Source organism: Canis lupus, chromosome 17 (assembly GCF_011100685.1).
Source record: "Canis lupus familiaris isolate Mischka breed German Shepherd chromosome 17, alternate assembly UU_Cfam_GSD_1.0, whole genome shotgun sequence".
Lineage (NCBI taxonomy): Eukaryota > Metazoa > Chordata > Mammalia > Carnivora > Canidae > Canis > Canis lupus.
Window position 1 is genome coordinate 20,567,160 of NC_049238.1, and position 17,456 is coordinate 20,584,615.

The 17,456-nt window shown below is 45.9% G+C and overlaps 1 protein-coding gene across 2 annotated transcripts in view; it reads left to right on the top strand.

The window, feature by feature from the left end:
* The window catches only part of DRC1 (dynein regulatory complex subunit 1), a 38,497-nt gene extending 21,742 nt beyond the window's left edge, over positions 1–16,755 (top strand). For both annotated transcript variants that reach the window (XM_038561005.1, XM_038561006.1), the window contains exons 8-17: positions 2,305–2,444; positions 5,954–6,088; positions 6,368–6,600; positions 9,978–10,090; positions 11,311–11,400; positions 11,905–11,991; positions 13,400–13,584; positions 14,630–14,770; positions 15,118–15,220; positions 16,491–16,755. In XM_038561005.1, the coding sequence (XP_038416933.1) occupies positions 2,305–2,444; positions 5,954–6,088; positions 6,368–6,600; positions 9,978–10,090; positions 11,311–11,400; positions 11,905–11,991; positions 13,400–13,584; positions 14,630–14,770; positions 15,118–15,220; positions 16,491–16,547 (1,284 nt within the window). In that variant the 3' untranslated portion in view covers positions 16,548–16,755. The remainder of the gene's footprint in view (positions 1–2,304; positions 2,445–5,953; positions 6,089–6,367; positions 6,601–9,977; positions 10,091–11,310; positions 11,401–11,904; positions 11,992–13,399; positions 13,585–14,629; positions 14,771–15,117; positions 15,221–16,490) is intronic.
* The last annotated feature ends 701 nt before the right edge of the window (positions 16,756–17,456 follow it).

Sequence of the window (17,456 nt, forward strand, 5' to 3'; positions counted from 1 at the left end):
GAGAAGGATTTTGCCACACCTGCCCACCACCCCAAAATAAAACTACTAGAAACACTTAGTTCTTGATGCAGGAGGCCAATGTTTTTATTTTAGGTCCTACTTGTGCTTTTAAAGTTGTAAAATGGTTTAGCTCAACTTTTAGGGACTGTTACCTTTACTACCAGAATATTAATCACAAAAAATCAAAACCAAGTTACTTATTTAACAAGTATTGCAAACTTACATTGTGTAAAACACAAAGATAAACAAGATACAGTTCTTGAGAGTGGCCGTGAAAAGGCCTGGTGGGATCTCCGAGGTCAGCCCACAGGGCCAGGGGAAAGGCTGTTTTAATTTTCCATTCTGTCTGGGGGATGACGGCAGCTGGTTTTCTGGAGCGTGTGGGCAGGTAGCATGGAGAGGCTTGTGCTGACGCAGGAAAAACAGGAAGGTGTGATCAACACCTACAGTAACCATAACATCGGAGGCAAGATAGATTGTAATCTTTATAAATTATTCACAAAACCCAAACATGATGTTTTACCATGAATCTTGGGAACGTAAAGTACAACTTCACAAAAATATCTTTGGAAAATGGAAGAATAAGCACAGACGGTTAACAAAATCCATTACAATCTTAAAATTTAAAAAACTACCTTCAGTGTATGACAACCAAGGACAGTTGTCTGTTGAGACTTAACCCTGAAATAGTTAACAATAGAGTCACCATTCCCCAAATTATCTGGAGCAGAAGGTGTTGACAACAAATAACGAATCACATAATTCTTGCAGCTGTCTGCTGTAGACTCTGGTGGGTGAGACTACCAGACTATTAGTTCTGCAATTTCATTGTCAGCGCTGCCAATAAATCCCTAGTGGCATCGTGACTGCGGAGGCAGTGGGGGGTCTTGAATCAGAGCTGAGGTGATGGAGCGGCTGATCCGTGACCCCATAGAGATGGTGAGCCCACAGTGCACGTTGCATTGCTAGTCCTTCCTTGTGTCAGTCTCCTAGGAACCTATTTTAGCAAAGAGTAGGAGCAGGTGCATTCCACAAGAGAAAATAAAATCTTAATAAATAATTAACCACAAGCACAGGCAAAGAAATGCAAATGCGAAGAGTCAGGTGACAGAGTTTCTTTGTTTGTTGTTTTGCATATAAAATCAGCTCAGATGTGAGTTCTTTCAGGTCCCAAAGAAAAAGACACGGCCTAATTAGTTGAGTTTTGCAAACTGTGTTCAGCTAGGTGAGGTACTAGTGGTGGTTTCACAAAACTAACAAAGTGAGTCACTGATTTTTTTTTTCCCCTTTCAAGATGTGATTATGTAGGAAAAATAGAGAGTCTATTTCCATAGTTAGTGTTATATAATAATCTGCCTTCAAGAATGAAATTTGCATGAACATGTGCCAGGGCTTGCATTTGTAACTCACGTGTGCTCTCACTTTGTTATAAATATAAAACCTGTTCTGTGGCCAGACAGGTTTGGGAAATACTGTCTTAGTAATAGGGGCTTATTGCAAAGTTATGAGAAAAAGGAGGTCCCTGGTCTACTTCTGAGAATCTACCTTTAGGAAATAAAAATACCCAGGAAGTTTTATATAGGATTGTTCCCAGCGTCTGTTTTCTGATATTGAGAATTCTCAAAACAATCTAGATATACAATGGTAGGGAAATGATAAAATAGTATGGTGGATGATAAGTATTTCATATATAATAAGTTATTATATGTAAAAATATTATACACCATTAAAATTACATTGATAGAGCTAATGTGGAAAATTCTTGTTATAATATTTTTTTGTTATAATATTAAGGGAGAAAAGTGGAATATAAAATTGTAGCTATGGTTTTATCTCAGTATGTAAAGTACTGGAAAGTATGTAAAGAACACTGGAAGGAAACATGCCAATATGTTGACAGAAAATGCCTCTTGGAGGTGGAGTTTAAATAATTCTTCTTGCCCTTTCTATGTCTTCTCCTCTTTTCTCCTTTACTGTACTTTTCACATTTCCTACAGTCCCAGGACCCTGGGACCACACCTGAGCCAAAAGTAGATGCTCAACCACTGAGCCACCCAGGTGCCTCAGGGACATAGGCTTTAAGCTTGCAGTTGAACGGTGGATATTTTTTCTTGTTGTCTTTCATTTGCCTCTGATGACAGATTTTCTAAGAATTCAGGTGGAGGCACTTGTGCCTCTGGTTCCTCTGATACAACTGATACCAGTAGGAAGAATCAGGGACGCTCAGTCACAACCAAGGATACCAGGCCTGTGAGTATTATTATTATTATTATTATTATTATTATTATTATTATTAAACTTTAGATTCTTGAGCAGCAGCTCCAGCAGATGAAAGCAACTTACCAGCTAAACCAAGAGAAGTTGGAGTACAACTTCCAGGTGCTGAAGAAGAGGGATGAAGAGAGCACAGTGATCAAATCTCAGCAGAAGAGGAAGATAAATCGGTAAGCGGGCACACAGAACATCAGCCCGTCCATGCTGAAAATGGGGGTGGGGGTGAACTCCTTCTGGAGGAGAGCAAGCTGTTAAAAAAGTCTTCTTAAAAGTTTTTTTAGAAAAGATAATCCTTTCCCCGCCCCCAAAGAATGTACAACAAAAAGTTTGTCTCCCACCCACCCCCTATTTTGCATGGTTCCTCTTTTCCACCTCTGTAATAATTGTTCATTTCTTTTGCTTCTTCCTGAATTTCTTTAACCACATTACAAGCAAACATGAATAAATACTGTCACCACTCCCCTCTCTTTTTAGACTAAATGACAGCATTCTATACACACTGTCCTGTGTCTTGAATGTTTCCATATCGGTTCATAAAGAGCTCTCACATGATTTCCCTGTGGTTGGGCATTTAGATCGCTTCTAATCTTTTGCTGTTGCAAATGATGCCAATGTAGGTACTCATGCCAAGTGTCTCACTTTGCACAGGCGCGGGGCCGTCTGTAGAATAAATTCTCAGCTTGTGATTACAGAAACAGTATGTGAGCATTTTTGAGAAGTAGGAAGTACAACTGGAAGTAAGATAGAAACATAAAAACAGCATATTCCTACCACCAGAGATTGTTTGGCGTGTATCTCTCTGGATCTCTCCTTTCTCTTGCTCCCTCTCTTCACCCATCTACGACAACCACAAAACCACAAATCTGTGCTGTCAGTGAGAAGGAGTTCTCTGAGAAGGTTTCCTGAGGAAGTGAAATAATGAAGTGGAGGAGGGATATGAATCGGTAAAAAAAAGAGTTAGGACTCCAGGGTAGACGGTGCCAGAGCCAGGAGTGAAGGGCTGGTCTGAAGGCGAGGAAGCAGGAAGCTGAAGGTTCCTCATTTGCTGACAGGAACTGCACTGTGAGAGAGAGGAGGGTGGTAGGACCGGCAGTGGGCAGAGGTATGGGAGACTGACCTTGGGTTTGATCCCAGGGGCAGGAAGGTGAGTGGCATCATCCCTATCATCCCTTCTCTGGGGCTCCCCTCTGACTTCACGCATGCACAGTTTCCCTTACCCTGAAAAGCCCTCAGTCGACCCTGCTGCTCCTGTGTGAGGGCTCTCTCTCTTCTTGCTTACCTGGCCATTTTCCTCTCGCTACTGGCTGGTCCCTCACCTCCAGTGCTCATAATTTGACCCCTGACCCTGAAATTTGACGACCACTTCCCTATGGAGGTGACCAGTGATGTCCTTCTAGCCACATACCACAGCTCTTCCTCAGGCCTCATCCTGTGGTTACTGGCACCGAATCTCAGAATATTTTTCCTTCGACTTTTATGACTGAAAATTTGCTCTTCTTTCTCAGTGCATTGCTAATTGGTTTCCTTTGGTGGTTCTGCTTTCTCTTGCCTGATTCGATATTCTAGAAAGCGCCTTACCCCTTTATATTTTTATCCCATCCACCATCTATACCAGTCTCATGGCTTTGCTTATAACCACTTTTTTTTTTAAAGATTATATTTATTTATTTGAGAAAGAGAGAGCATGAGTGGGGAATGGGGAGGGGTAGAGGCAGAGGGAGAGGGTAAGGGAGAAGCAGATTCTCCATTGAGCTGAAAGCCCGACATGGTGCTCAATCCCAGGACCCTGGGATCACGACCTGAGCCGAGATGCAGAGGCTTAACCGGCTGAGCCACCCACGCACCCCTGACCTCTTTTTTGATGACTCTCAGCTGCATATCCCTGATCCCAACCTCACCTCCTCATTTTATCTGGGACTGCCAAAAGACATTTCAGCTTATAGAGTCCCTGTCATTGCCAGTGGACAAGTTTTGAAACCAGGCTTGCCTACCCTCCCAGTTTTCCCATCCTCCACCTCTGTCCCCTCCATCTCTAGTTTCCAGCCAGTCAACAAGGACATGATGTGGGATCCCTGGGTGGCGCAGCGGTTAAGCGCCTGCCTTTGGCCCAGGGCGCGATCCTGGAGACCCGGGATCGAATCCCACGTCGGGCTCCCGGTGCATGGAGCCTGCTTCTCCCTCTGCCTGTGTCTCTGCCTCTCTCTCTCTCTCTCTGTGTGTGTGTGTGACTATCATAAATAAATAAAAATTAAAAAAAAAAAAAAAAAAAAAAAAAAAACAAGGACATGATGTTTTGTTGAGCCTCCCCTTGCAACCATCTCTTCCTGTCCACTCCCTGTCTTGCTACCTTGCCTAGACCTGCAGCGTGCGCCTGGAGTTTATTTTTGTTTTATTAGCTTCTGTGGTTCGATGACACGTAGAAACCTCTTTACTAAGGGATGTTGGGAAAAATACTTTGGGATGGCTACTTAATAAAATTTTTTACATCTATATGTGGAAAATGTCCTAGAATGCTGTAGTTAAGAAAATGAATTAGATGTTGCTTTATCAGAGTCTAAGTTAAATGATTTTTGCATTTTATGGAGGCTGAAAACACAAAGGATGGATGTTTGTGTGTTTAGGGACCTTATGCTTATTTCAGAATAATGCTTGAAAGGGAAAATTTTATCTTTAGAATTTTTAAATGGACAATATGTAGGCCTTCAGACTCTCCATTCCTATGTAAAGGAGGCACTGACACAAGACACCTCTTCACTGGTTTGAACTCTGAAGTATGGTTGTGGGTCTAATAGCTGTGCCTGCCATGCATATTTCGTGAGACAAGTTTCCATGCACAGAGCTCCCAGGGCAGTGAGATGTGGAGCTGTGACATGCCTGGACTCACAGAGCCATTGGCCAGTCTATCACTGCCCCTCACTGTGCTGGAACTTTCAGCCGCTCCCTCCACCTGCAGGTCAGGGTAAGTTCCACGCCTCACCTCTGGACTCCTATGTGAACTGCCCCCACAGCGCTTTCATGCTCTACTGAGCGTGAATCTTTGTCTCTGGCTGGACTGATAGTGCCTTGTGTTGGAACATATCCTTGTTTTCATCTCTGTATTCAAACATAGCCCAGACACACAAGAGACCTTCCATGTTTGATGAATGAGGGAGTGAATGAATGAGCTATCGGACTCCTGAACAGTATATATCATAGACTTGTGGGGTCAAGTTTTCATTTTTTCCTTTCTATTTTCCTTGTATTAGAAGTGAAATGACCGCAGGAGGCTGCAAAAAAAAAAAAAAAAAGAAGTGAAATGAACATCCAATTCACAGCAGTGAGATAGTTGAGATTCGCTCTTTAAATATGTGAGGTGGCACTCAGTAGGGACACGGTCACAGATGGTGTGTTGGGGGAGATTCAGTCACGCTCCTGAGGAGGAGACGGCCTTTCCTGTGGCTCAGGGCTTCTGGACTGTTGTAAATGAGTTTAATTCTGGACGACACCCTTACCTCCCGTGGCCTTCCTTTCCTTTCCATCACAATTGGAGCAGCCTGGTTTTGGAAATAAATGGGAGGGTTTTCTGCACCTGCACAAACCTGACCCACCGTTCTGTAGAATGGTGTGAAGTACCTGAGAGGAACATACACCACAGCTTCTGTTCAGCGACAGAAGAACTCTTTCCCCCTCTGCTCCACAGCCTACATGATACCCTTAACAATCTGAGATCGAAATACGCCAAACAGATCAAGCAGTTCCAGGAGGAGAACCAGTCACTAACCTCTGACTACAAACGCCTTGTGATGCAATTCAAGGAGCTACAGAAAGCCATGAGGTATTTTAGGGACCAGGGTCCCAAGGCTCATGCCCTAAATAGAGGTGAGCCCAGACCCTAAGAGTCCTTTGTGCTGTCTTCTCCGCCCCTTTACTTGCATGTCATCTGCCTTTTCTTGAGATATGTGGGGATGGCCTTCAGCCTGTCATAGGTGAGGCCTGGAGGCCAGACCCGGGATGCACCACAGCTCCACCTCAGTTCTTGCCCTACTGCTAATGGAGGGGACCCTGGCCAGGCCCCCAGGGTCCCCAGGCCATGCTGAGCAACTCTCCATCACAGGCATTTTGCTCTTATCGATGAAAAGCAGTTTCGGGAGATTTGGCTGATGAATGAAGAGGAGGCAAAGGAACTGATAAGTAGAGCCTTTGATGTAGACAGGATCATCCATACCCATCATCTGGGACTCCCATGGACGGTGCCTGATTTCTGGTTCCTGAGGAATGTGGGACCTATATCTCAGCAGCAGCAGAAGTCTGCCACACAAATATTAGAAGAGGTGCTGATGCAAACAGGTGACTGAAATGATGTCCTAGACCTGGGGGCTGGGGGCCCGTAAGACCACTGTGGCAACCCATTCATTTCAAAGATGAGCAAACTGAAGTCCAGAGAAGGGGGAAGAGGTCTGGTAGCTGGGAGGTCCATAGTCATGGCTTTTAACTGTCTAATATAATTTATAGCTTTATCCTCTTCCCTGTATTATAATCTGGTAGTTTGATCTAGAAACTTGATCAAATTCTGGTTCAGTTTAGTTTCGCTAAGTACATTGTTGTGTACCTCCATTGGGATAAACTAATGTCAGGTTGGTTGTCTCTCTTTTTGTGAGGTTAGCAACCACTGGTAGTCATTGTCTAAGATCCATTAATTGCCTTAGGGGTTGCAAAATGGTGATATTCTAAATTCTATCACATGTCTTCATTTATTAGCTGGAACACTTCTGAAAAGAGAATCTTCCCCCTCATCAGCTATTTGTTACCCTGAGACACACTTCATGTAGGAAAAACAGGATAGATGCTGTTCTTTCTCTATCTACTAGTTTTCAAAATAAATGGGATGGTCTCTAGCATCTTCTAAAGATGACCAGTGACATTTTATAAAACAAATATCATGGGGCACATCAGTGATGCAGTTGGTTAAGCATCCGTCTCTCAGTTTCGGCTCAGGTTGTCGTCTCAGTGTTGTGAGATCGAGCCCTGCATGGAGCTCTGTGCTCAGCACAGAATCTGCTTGAGTCTCTCCCTGCATCCACCCCCACCTCTTTCAAATCAATCAATCAATCTTTTAAAAATATCATTATGAACACATTGTATTTAAACAAGTTTGATGTGTTTCAGTTTACTGCACTTATTAACCTTACTGATACTCTAATTGTCCCATTTTTGGCCAATGAGAGTCTCTTCATGTTGGCTTCTGGGTCCTTTCGATACAACCTTAGTAGTCGCTGATAGTTTCCTGGGTTTCCAGAATGAACAGATGTTCCAATCTTATATGTTTCCTGCTTCAAGTCTGTAATCAGCCATTTCTCAAGGTCAAGAAAACCTAGTCCTTTTAAATAGCGAATGGTATTTTGAAACCATAGTCTGGGAGCTGGAGTGCTCATTGTTGGGGATGGGTCAGTTTCTAGGCCTTCCTAGTGGATGAGTATAGTGTGTAGAATTACATTTTCATGAAAAAATAAATCATGTGTTTATCCTAACACTTCCTAATCATCAGAATGCCAGAGGTTTTACTTAACCTTATCAAAGTATATCTCCTCTCTCCTAACTTGAAAATCTTGGTGCATTTCAAGATTATTATTCATTGCTTTTCCCAGAACCACAGAACAGTTGCAGAATAAAATATCAACCTGTCATTAATAAATGATTACTAAAAAATGTTTAAACCTTTCTGAAGTTCATTTTACTCTTAGGGTACATTCCACTAGGGATGTACACACAGATTGCTGTCATTCATTCATTCATTCATTCATTCATTCATTTATGGATTTTATTTATTTATTTGAGAGAGAGAGAGGAAGAGAGTACACCAGAGGAGGAGCAGAAGGGGAGGGACAAGCAGACCCTGTGCTAAGCACAGAGTTGGACGCAGGGCTTGGGGCTCCATCTCATGACCGTGAGATCATGACCTGAGTTGAAACCAAGAGTCAGATGCTTAACCAAGTGAGTCACCTAGGCTTCCCCAGATTGGTGTCTTTTAAAGTCACTTGGAATAGTTTCTATTTGGGGCACCTGAATGGCTCAGTGATTGAGTGTCTGCCTTTGGCTCAGGGGTCCTGGGATTGAGTCCCACATTCGGCTCCCCACAGGGAGCCTGCTTCTCCCTCTGCCTTTGTCTCTGCCTCTCTCTCTGTGTTTCTCATGAATAAATAAATAAAATCTTTGAAAAAAAAAAAGAGAATAGTTTCTATTTGGTTAGGTCACCAACTGAATACATATTTAGATCTTTTTGTTTGTTTTACTTTTGATTGTTAGGCATTGATTTTTACAATTTAATTTTGTTTTATAGTTATGTAAAATAATTACGTTTCCAAAGCCAAATGTACAAAACAAGGTATATTGGTGGAAGTGTAGTCTTATCCTCTCCATTCTATTTTATCCCTCTCCTATGGGTAACTATTTAATAATGTACAGTTTATCTTTCCATTGCTTTTAAAAACAAATGTGTATATATATTTGTATATATAGACCTCCTTCTAAAATGAGAGCATATGCTTTTCTCCATCTTGTTTTTTTCACTTACAAAGTATCCTGGAGATCAGTCTATAGCAGTGAGAAGGAATATTCTTCATGCTATTTTTATTTGGTATTCTGTTGTGTGGCCATGCTACAACGTTTTCGGATAGTGTTTGTTGGTGGCTACTTGGGATATTTACAGGTTTTTGTTTGTTTGTTTTTGCTCTTACAAACATTGCTGCAATAAATAGCTCTATGCATTCGTGTTTGTATATTTTTCCTGGCGAATTGTTGGGATAGACCCTTAAAAGTAGGATTGCTGGATCAAAGGGTAAATGCCTCTGTAATTTTGCTGGATATTGCTCCATAAGGATGGGACCATTATGTATTTCCACCAGCAGGATGGTATCTTGTACTTTTCAAAATATCTTCATTTATATGATCTCATTTTATCATTTGAACAACTAGTAAAACCTGGTAGTACAATGATTTTTTATAACTATTTTCAGATGAGGAAATGTATAGTATAAAACATCTTTAAATTTCTTTTTTTTAAAATATTTTATTTATTTATTTATTCATGAGAGAGAGGGAGGCAGGGACACAGGCAGAGGGAGAAGCAGGCTCCATGCAGGGAGCCTGATGTGGGACTCGATCCCAGGGCCCCAGGATCACGCCCTGGGCTGAAGGCAGCCGTTAAACTGCTGAGCCACCCAGGTATCCCCACATCTTTAAATTTCTAATTTTAGCCAAGAAAATGTTCAGCTCTGCTATTAGTCAACAGCTCTTGCTGAGAAGTGAGGCTACCACTTGGTACACAGTTTAGTTGGCTGCTTCTGATCTGCTGCTGGTTTAGAAAGCATGTAGCTAGAAGTGCTAGATTTTTCTAAAGTTAGAATAAATAGGTTCATCCTCTCCCTTCCACTTCCTGGCCATGGCCGGATTTTGAGTGTGTTGTTGGCAAGGAGATGAAATTTTGACCAGCGAAATATCCTAGAATGGCAGATTTCTCATCCTCCTCTCCAGTCCGACCCCCAGCCTCCCTGTTTTCCCCACGTACTTGGCTTTCTTCAGCTGAGGAGACTCCATAGGGCCTTAAGGAGGCTTTTTAAGAGGTAAATTTTCTCAAGGAAAGCCCTTTGACTGTTGCTCAAAGTCAACAGAGCCAAACAATAATTTTCTTTTTCCCTCCCACTCTCTTTTCTTTGCCCTGTCTGCAGAAGAGGAAGAGACCGAGGAGGCTGCCTCAGAAGCAGAGTCTTACCTTGACCTGCCGAAGCAAATTTCCGCAAAAACTACCAGAAAGATCCTGATGCTCCTGTGTGACGAGTCGGTGAGGCCAGCTGCGTGGGGCTGTGCCAGAGGGACTTCTGGCTGGTGGCTTTGCAAACTCTCTGTCCTTGCTTCTTGTGTGCTGCTGCTGCTGCTGCTACATCTGGCCAGGCCAGATGTAGCCTGGAGGCAGGGAGTGCCCAGGCATTCAGCAGCAGAGCAGGGGTCCCTCACAGAGAGACCCTGCCTCAGAGCAGCCCACAGCTGTCAAATGGGTCATCCCTTAGTGGGTCAGCAGGGTGTGGGCCAAATTGGCCCACGGGCTCCTGCTAATTATTATTAGTTTTTAAAGAAGCCCATTCTGCAAGAGAAGAGGTGCCAGTCTCACCTCTGTGAACCCACCTGCCCAGTAGTGTGGCCACAGCTGACATGGCCTTATTCTGGGAGCTCAATCTGTGATTACTCTGGGGGTGTGAGGCTTTGGGTATCTGTACTGTATATTAGCAAAACCCACTAGATTTAGTGTAAAGACACTGGAGCTGGCTCAGCTGGGAGTTGGGGTGTTATAGGAACACAATTGGTGTTTACTTAGATCCTGCGTTTCTGAGATGTGTAGAGGAGGTGCAGCAAGGGCTGGCAGCCCCTCACCCCTTTGAGAGTTTTCTTTGGCCAGGAGCTGGCTCTTGCCACTGAGGGCAGCTCCTGCTGAGAGAGGCAGCAGGCAGGTGTTCCTCTCTCTATTTGCAGGCTTGCTGCCAGTGGCCACCCCTCCATGCTGACCTCCCCCAGGAGTTCCCAGCTTGGAGTGGGTGCCGGGTGCTCAGTCTTCCCATCCGCCCCCCATGTGCACTGTGTTGTGATATGATGTGTCCCTCACCCTCCACGCCTCCCTCCAAACTCAGTGCCTGCTGCCCTGTTTGATGATATTTGAGGGCTAGCCTATGAGTGAAATGACATTGCACAGGCAGGGATCTGTGACTGAATTGGATCTGGGCTGCTCTGGGGAACTCAGGTGTTTACCCAGTGGCTTGTGGGTGAGGTGAGCCAGCACCTTTTGGAGGTAGGGAAACTAAATCCATGACGAGCATTGGCTCTATCCCCAGGAAGGGCCCTTGGGCATCCCAGGAAGGACTTCCTCTGGAGGCCCTGCTGCTGAAAGTCTCTGCTTTGTGGGGTCCTGCTCTGCAGGGTCATCGCGGGCTAGTTAGACAGAGGTAGGCTGCAGCCCAGCACTCGTTTCTGAAACCTGTCTCTGACTAGAGATGTCATCTTCCTTCTCAGGGTTTCCTCATAGAGAGCAAGCTGCTGAGCCTTCTCCTTCCCCTGGAGAAGAACGAATGCTATCTGCTGAAGTTGGACGCCATCTTCTCAGTGAGTCCCACTGGGCTGAGTTGGCCTCATTCTAAGCCAGCCTCCTCTGTTTTTCCAACATTGCCTTGGCCCTGGGAGTAGATGTAGGTCTTCCTGGTTTCCCTGGGTTCTCTGTCACCTTGTTCTCCATGTCACAAATTGGCCACAGAGTCGTTTAGCTGTCTCCCAGCCCTGACCCTTCCTCTACCAGCTTCTCTCTCATGGCCCAGATCTCAGACTCTAGATTCTTCCCGATACCCTGAAACCCGGATGTATGTCCAGCCTATTCTAGCATTCCCATACCCACCAGACCTGTGTGGAGCTGTTCCTGACTCCAAGCATTGTTTCTCTGCTAGGATATGATCTCACTGCACTTCCCAGATGTTGAGCGGCCTCACTCTGGGCCATGGCAGGTGCTGGGGATGTTCAGGGGAACAAGCCAACCTCCTGCTGTTAGGAGGTGAGGGTCTCTTAACTCTCGGAAGAAGTCTGTGATGTTTGAGCAATTCTCCTATTTTCCCCTAGGCCCTTGGAATTGAAAGTGAGGACGACTTATATAAACTGGTGAACTTCTTCCTCAGATACCGAGTTTATCATTCACCCTCCAGTCAGGTAATGTGAAGTGCAATAAAAAAGAGAGCATTTGAAATTCTGAAAGCCCCCAGAGGGCATTGCTGCCTTTGCATAATACTTCTGGAGAAATAGTGAGGGTTTTATGTCAAAGAAAGTGAACTTAGCATTTCCTATTTTATTGTTACTTTTTCTATTTGCAAGGGGAAGAAAGGTTGGGGAGGAGAGGCTGTTCTCATACTAAGGCCCCGAGGCATCTTTTCCTGGGCCCTTCCTCAAAGCCTGATCTCAGCCCCTAGGAGTCCTGGGCCCACCACGTTCTGAATATTTTGATCCTTACCACTTTCCTGCCAAGCAGGACCCATCTGCAATACCTATCTTGATTGTAATGAACTATTCTGAAGAAGATATCATGTTAACTATTTTATAAAATTTTAATTAAAAACTTGGATTAAAAAATATGTTTAGCAATGCTGGCTCCAGGGGGAGTATCCTGATATGCTTCCAAAAAGAACTGGCTGGGTGAATAAAACCCAGAAGCTATAAAGGGGAAAAATAGGATCTATTTGACTACATTAAAAACCAAACAAATAAACCTTGTGAGGCAAAAATCACTATAAGCAAAGTTAAGATACAGATGACAACTGGGAGAGGAAACATCTTAAATTCATACCACAGTTAAAGGCCTATTTCTTTAATATACAAAGAACTAATATAAACCAATAAGAAAAAGACCAACAACTTGGACAAGGAATACAAACAAAAATCTCCTACAAGAGACAGTACGAATAACTTTTAAACGTATGAAAAGATAACCAGGTTTCTTTTAATAAGAGAAGTGCAAATTAAAACTGTCCAAATTCCATGTGCAACTGTCACATTGGCAAGACTGTGCGAGTTGATAGCACATAGTGATTGGCCGAAGCGTGGGAACCAGACAGGCTCCTAAGTTGCCGCTGTGAGAGCCAAATGTTGCAGCGTCCCTATGGATGACTTCACCATGTACTCTATACCCTGCAGTTCTCCTAGGATTTCACTCTGCAGCTATGTCTCAATACATTTGAAAGGATGTGTTTATTGTAGCTCATTGGTTGCAGCATTGCTAGAAGTGGGAGAAGATTGAAAACAATCTACAATTCCATCGTGAAAGAATTCATTGTTCAGGGGAACAAGCCAAACCTCCTGCTCTTAGGAGCTGTGGTGAATCTACATAGTGGAATACTATGCACCGGTAAAAAAAAAAAAACAAAAAAGTTCTTTACGTATTTATGCGAAAACATCCCTAAGGTTTATTGTGAAACATGTAAAGTGCAGAACTGTGTGTGTCATAGAGCATCATTCCTGTGACAACGGGAGGGAAGGCGTTGCTTGTAGGGACATAGTATTTCTTTGGAAGGATACGTAAGAAACTGATGACATTGGTTTACCTTGGCATCTGTCACCCCCACAGGAGCAAACAAGCCTGATGTCGGCACTGGAGCCAGGAGAGAAGAGAGACCTTGAGGAACAGAAGGAGGAAAGCCTTGGGGAAGGGGAGGCAGAAGAGAAGGAGCATCCCCCTTCTCCCATGCTCATCCACCCCAACGATGTCCTCAAGATCCTGGAGGCCTTTGTCATGGGTCTGAAGAAGCCCAGGTGTGGTGCTGGAGGGCTTGCTTGAAGCGGGCTGGGCAGAGGCCATGCAGATGCTATAGTCTGAGTGTGGAGGTTGCAGGACAGGAACCTGGGTGGGGAGGAGAGGCTGGTCCTCGGGAGGGCTGGAGGAATCGGGGGACAAGTGGACATGAAGGAAAGAAATAGGCGTAGAAGTGATTTTCTCATTCATCATTCATTCAACAGTCACTGGGGTCTGCTGGGTGTGGGCCCTGTGGAGGGAGCGCTTGGTTATCAGAAAATGGGCAGAGCATAACAAGGTGTCACGTCACTTGGGAGAGGCAGTGGCTTCCCCATCTGGCATGTCCGAGAGGGGTTTAGGCACCCAAACTGGGTTTTCCTGGGTGGATTAAGTGGGAGGAAAGGGCACTTCAGGGTGTCACAGTATGGGGAAAGGCCTGGTATATTCCAGAATCGTGGCAGAGAGGTGTGGCTAGTGTCAGGGTCTTCCCTGGGAAGTGAGACCAGTGGGCAGGGGAGCCAGGCAAGGAGAGCCTTGCTCGCCGTGCCCAAGATCTTTGTCTTTGTCCTTTAGTGGCCCGGAGCCAGAGCATGGTTTTAAGCAGTGGAGGCGCCATGGTTGGGCTTGCATTTTGCAAAGATCCCTTTGGTGGTGGGGAGGGGGCGGTGATGCCAGATACAGGAGAGCAGCTGAAAGGTTTGTCCTGGTGGAGTTGATGATATCCTGGATCAAGGCTATCCTTGAGGGGATGCCGAATTCTGAGAGGTGTTTTGGATGCATTAGTGAAAGAACTGGGCATAGTAGCGGGATATAAAGTCAGTGAGGTAAACTGACTGAGAGAAAGGGGATGACAAAAGCGACAATGGCACCAGGAGTCAGGAATGCTGAGGGCAGTCATGTGCACTTTCTGAGAATTGGCCATAAGCCGGTAGACTCACGAAGCTGAGTGGGAAGGTGACTGGTGGACAAGCAGAGTCTGTGAGGGACAGGCACTGTGACTAGCCCCACGTGGGGACCTGGGGGGTGCCAGGTGGCGATGATGATACTGTTGCTCTTAACCTTCAGGGACTCCCGGGCACCAGTGAAGTTGAAGCATGTGCGAGATGACTCGAAGGACTCTGAGTATTGGGAGGCCCTGACCACAGTTATCTCTGATACCACGCAGAACCTCTGGGACGCTCTGTACACAGCTTTGGAGAAGTATCAGTGAGTGTGCATGTCATAGCCCAGGAGAAGGAGGGGCCCAGCCAGTTGGTGGAGGAGGATTCTGCTTGCAGTGGCCAGTTTGCCACCTCCCTGACTTGGAGAGAAAAGCTGCCTTTGGAGGGAAAGGTCCTGTTGAAGGGGCATGTGGTATTGTTGGGTGGCTGGTCCTCTGGCTTCCTATTCTGTTCCTGCTAGCCTGGTTTGTTTTGGGCAGGGAGGTTGCTCTGGGGTCAGGCTTCTGGAATCCTCTTCCACCTCTAAACAGACCAGAAACACAGAGATCCTGGTCCCTACTTGGCAGAGGATGCAGGATTCAATGAGCCTCTAACTGATTTTTCCACCCAAAGCCTCATCCTGACCCAGAGGGCCACGCTGCTGATAGAAAACAACTCTCTGGAGCAGCAGAACACAGAGCTCCAGATGCTGCTTCAACAGTATCTAGATTCCAAGGTGGGTGACGGACCCTCCAAGGACGGTAGGCAGGCGGCCAAGGGAGGCAGTGGGGCTGGAGCTGATATTAGGAAATGAGTCTCTTTCCTCACCAGAAGCAAGGGAGCATTGAGGTGTGACATAAAGTATCAACAGTCATACCTGAGGTTGGGACAGAATTATTGGGCAAGGGAATGGACAATCCTAAAGCCTTCTCTGAGATGTTTGGGCTGTGAGAGTGCCCCTTTCATACCCATGGTCTTTGGCACAAGCTGCTTGTTGGACTATTCTTGGAAGCAGTGCCAAAGCTCACGATGGCTTCATAGCCCACAGAACCCTTCCTTATGAATTTTCTTCTTTGTCTTAACAACCCCTCTGTGAGGTCAATAGGGCATAGATGATTCTCCCAAAAAGGAGAATCAAGACTGGGTGACTCTGTGACATGCCCAGAGCCCTGGGCTCTTCCCATATTACTGACCCAGGTTGTCCGGCCTGGGATGTAACACGGTGAGAGGAGGCGCCAACTGGGATAGATATTTGCTGGCCCCCATTCTTGCCCGCTCCAGTGTGGTTGGGGCAACTGTTCCCATGGCCTGCAGGAGAGGAAATCTCACTGCCTCTGCTCCAAAGATTAGAATCCACTCATAACACAGTTGGTGGCTCTGCTCTGCTAGTGTAGAATCTTTTACATGATGCTGAAGCCCTGGGCCAGGACAGCCTTAACACACTGGGCTGAGGGTAGGTTCTCCTCACCAGCGGTGTGTGTGAGAGGTGACTGAGGCCAGCCACAAGCCCCGGAACTGAGAATGTGGCCCCACCATGGTCTCAGGCCCCAGGCCACACCTGAGCAGAGGATGTGGTAAGCCTTGGTGTCGTGATGGCCTGTTGGCCTGTGATACACATTAGAGGACTATGTGGTCCGTGCTTTTGTCCACGCTGCTGTGTACAAGAAGATGGGGGGGGGGGGGAGGGAGGGGGAGGGCTAGACTGGTGATGGGATGCACAGGTGAGGGGGGGGGAGGGAGGATTTAAGAGAGTGGCTCAGAGCAGAAGGTTAAGAACATTACCAAAGGTTAGCTGGCTGGAGCAGAAGCCATACGAAAAGCTTTAGGACTTCTCTTCTAAAGGGAGGCAGACTGTGGGCTTTCCCCCAGCATCTGGAAGCCCTTGGGAAGAAATACTTGCAGAGATTTAGAGCCCTTAGGAGAGCCAACATGTGCACCTGCCCCCAGAGGTCATGAAGAAGGAGGGCCCCGGGAAAATGTAATGACCTTTCCTTTTTCTCTTCCAGATAAACTCCGAACTGCAAGTTCCACCAACTCAGGTATTCCGAGTACCCACAACATAGAGCTGGGCCACAAAAGGCTGCTGTGTTAAGGTGAATGCTGGCACTGGCATTGGTGTTGGTGCTAGAGCCGAAGCTAGCACGTGTCACCCGGGGAGCTGCCTGGGCCCACTCTGGATTTCCCAGAGCTGCTATGATCAGGCCTGTCAAAATAAGGCCATAGAAGGGGTGACCTGTATCCTGCAGTCATGATTAAAGTCTTTAAAAAGTTGTGGCTGAATCTCTTCAAAGAGCTAAGGTCCAGTGAAATGCTGGCCCATGACTCCACCTCATGTCATGAGGGGACTTTTTCCCCACCTCAGATTGTGGTAGGACAATAGGCCTGTCACTGTGGGATTGGACCTGGGCCCGTGGCATGGGACTCCCCTCTTGCATTTGGGGGCAGTTAGCTGTGAGAGGAGTCTGTGAGCGGAGGCTGGAGCTTTTGGGGCTCTTGCAGGATCTTTTTTGTTGTTGTTTTTTTAAGTAGGCTCCACATCCATTGTGGAGCTCAGTGTGGGGCTTGAACTCACGACTCTTTGAGGTCAAGACCTGAGCTGAGATAAAGAGTTGGATGCTGGGCAGCCCTGGTGGCTTAGTGGTTTAGTGCCATCTTCAGCCCAGGGCGTGATCCTGGAGACCCGGGATTGAGTCCCACATCAGGCTCCCTGCATGGTGCCTGCTTCTCCCTCTGCCTATGTCTCTGCCTCTCTCTCTCTAGCTGTGTCTCTATGAATAAATAAACAAAATCTTAAAAAAAAAAAAAGTTGGATACTTAACCAACTGAGCCACCCAAGTGCTCTAGGCTCCTGTAGGGTCTTAAGCCTTCAGACTGTCCTTGGGCCTGCAGGACCCTTTTGTTAAGCTTCTGGGGTCCCCGGTTCCACCTGGTTTAGTGTAAGGCTCTTCTCGTGGCCAGCCTGAGCAAGTGGC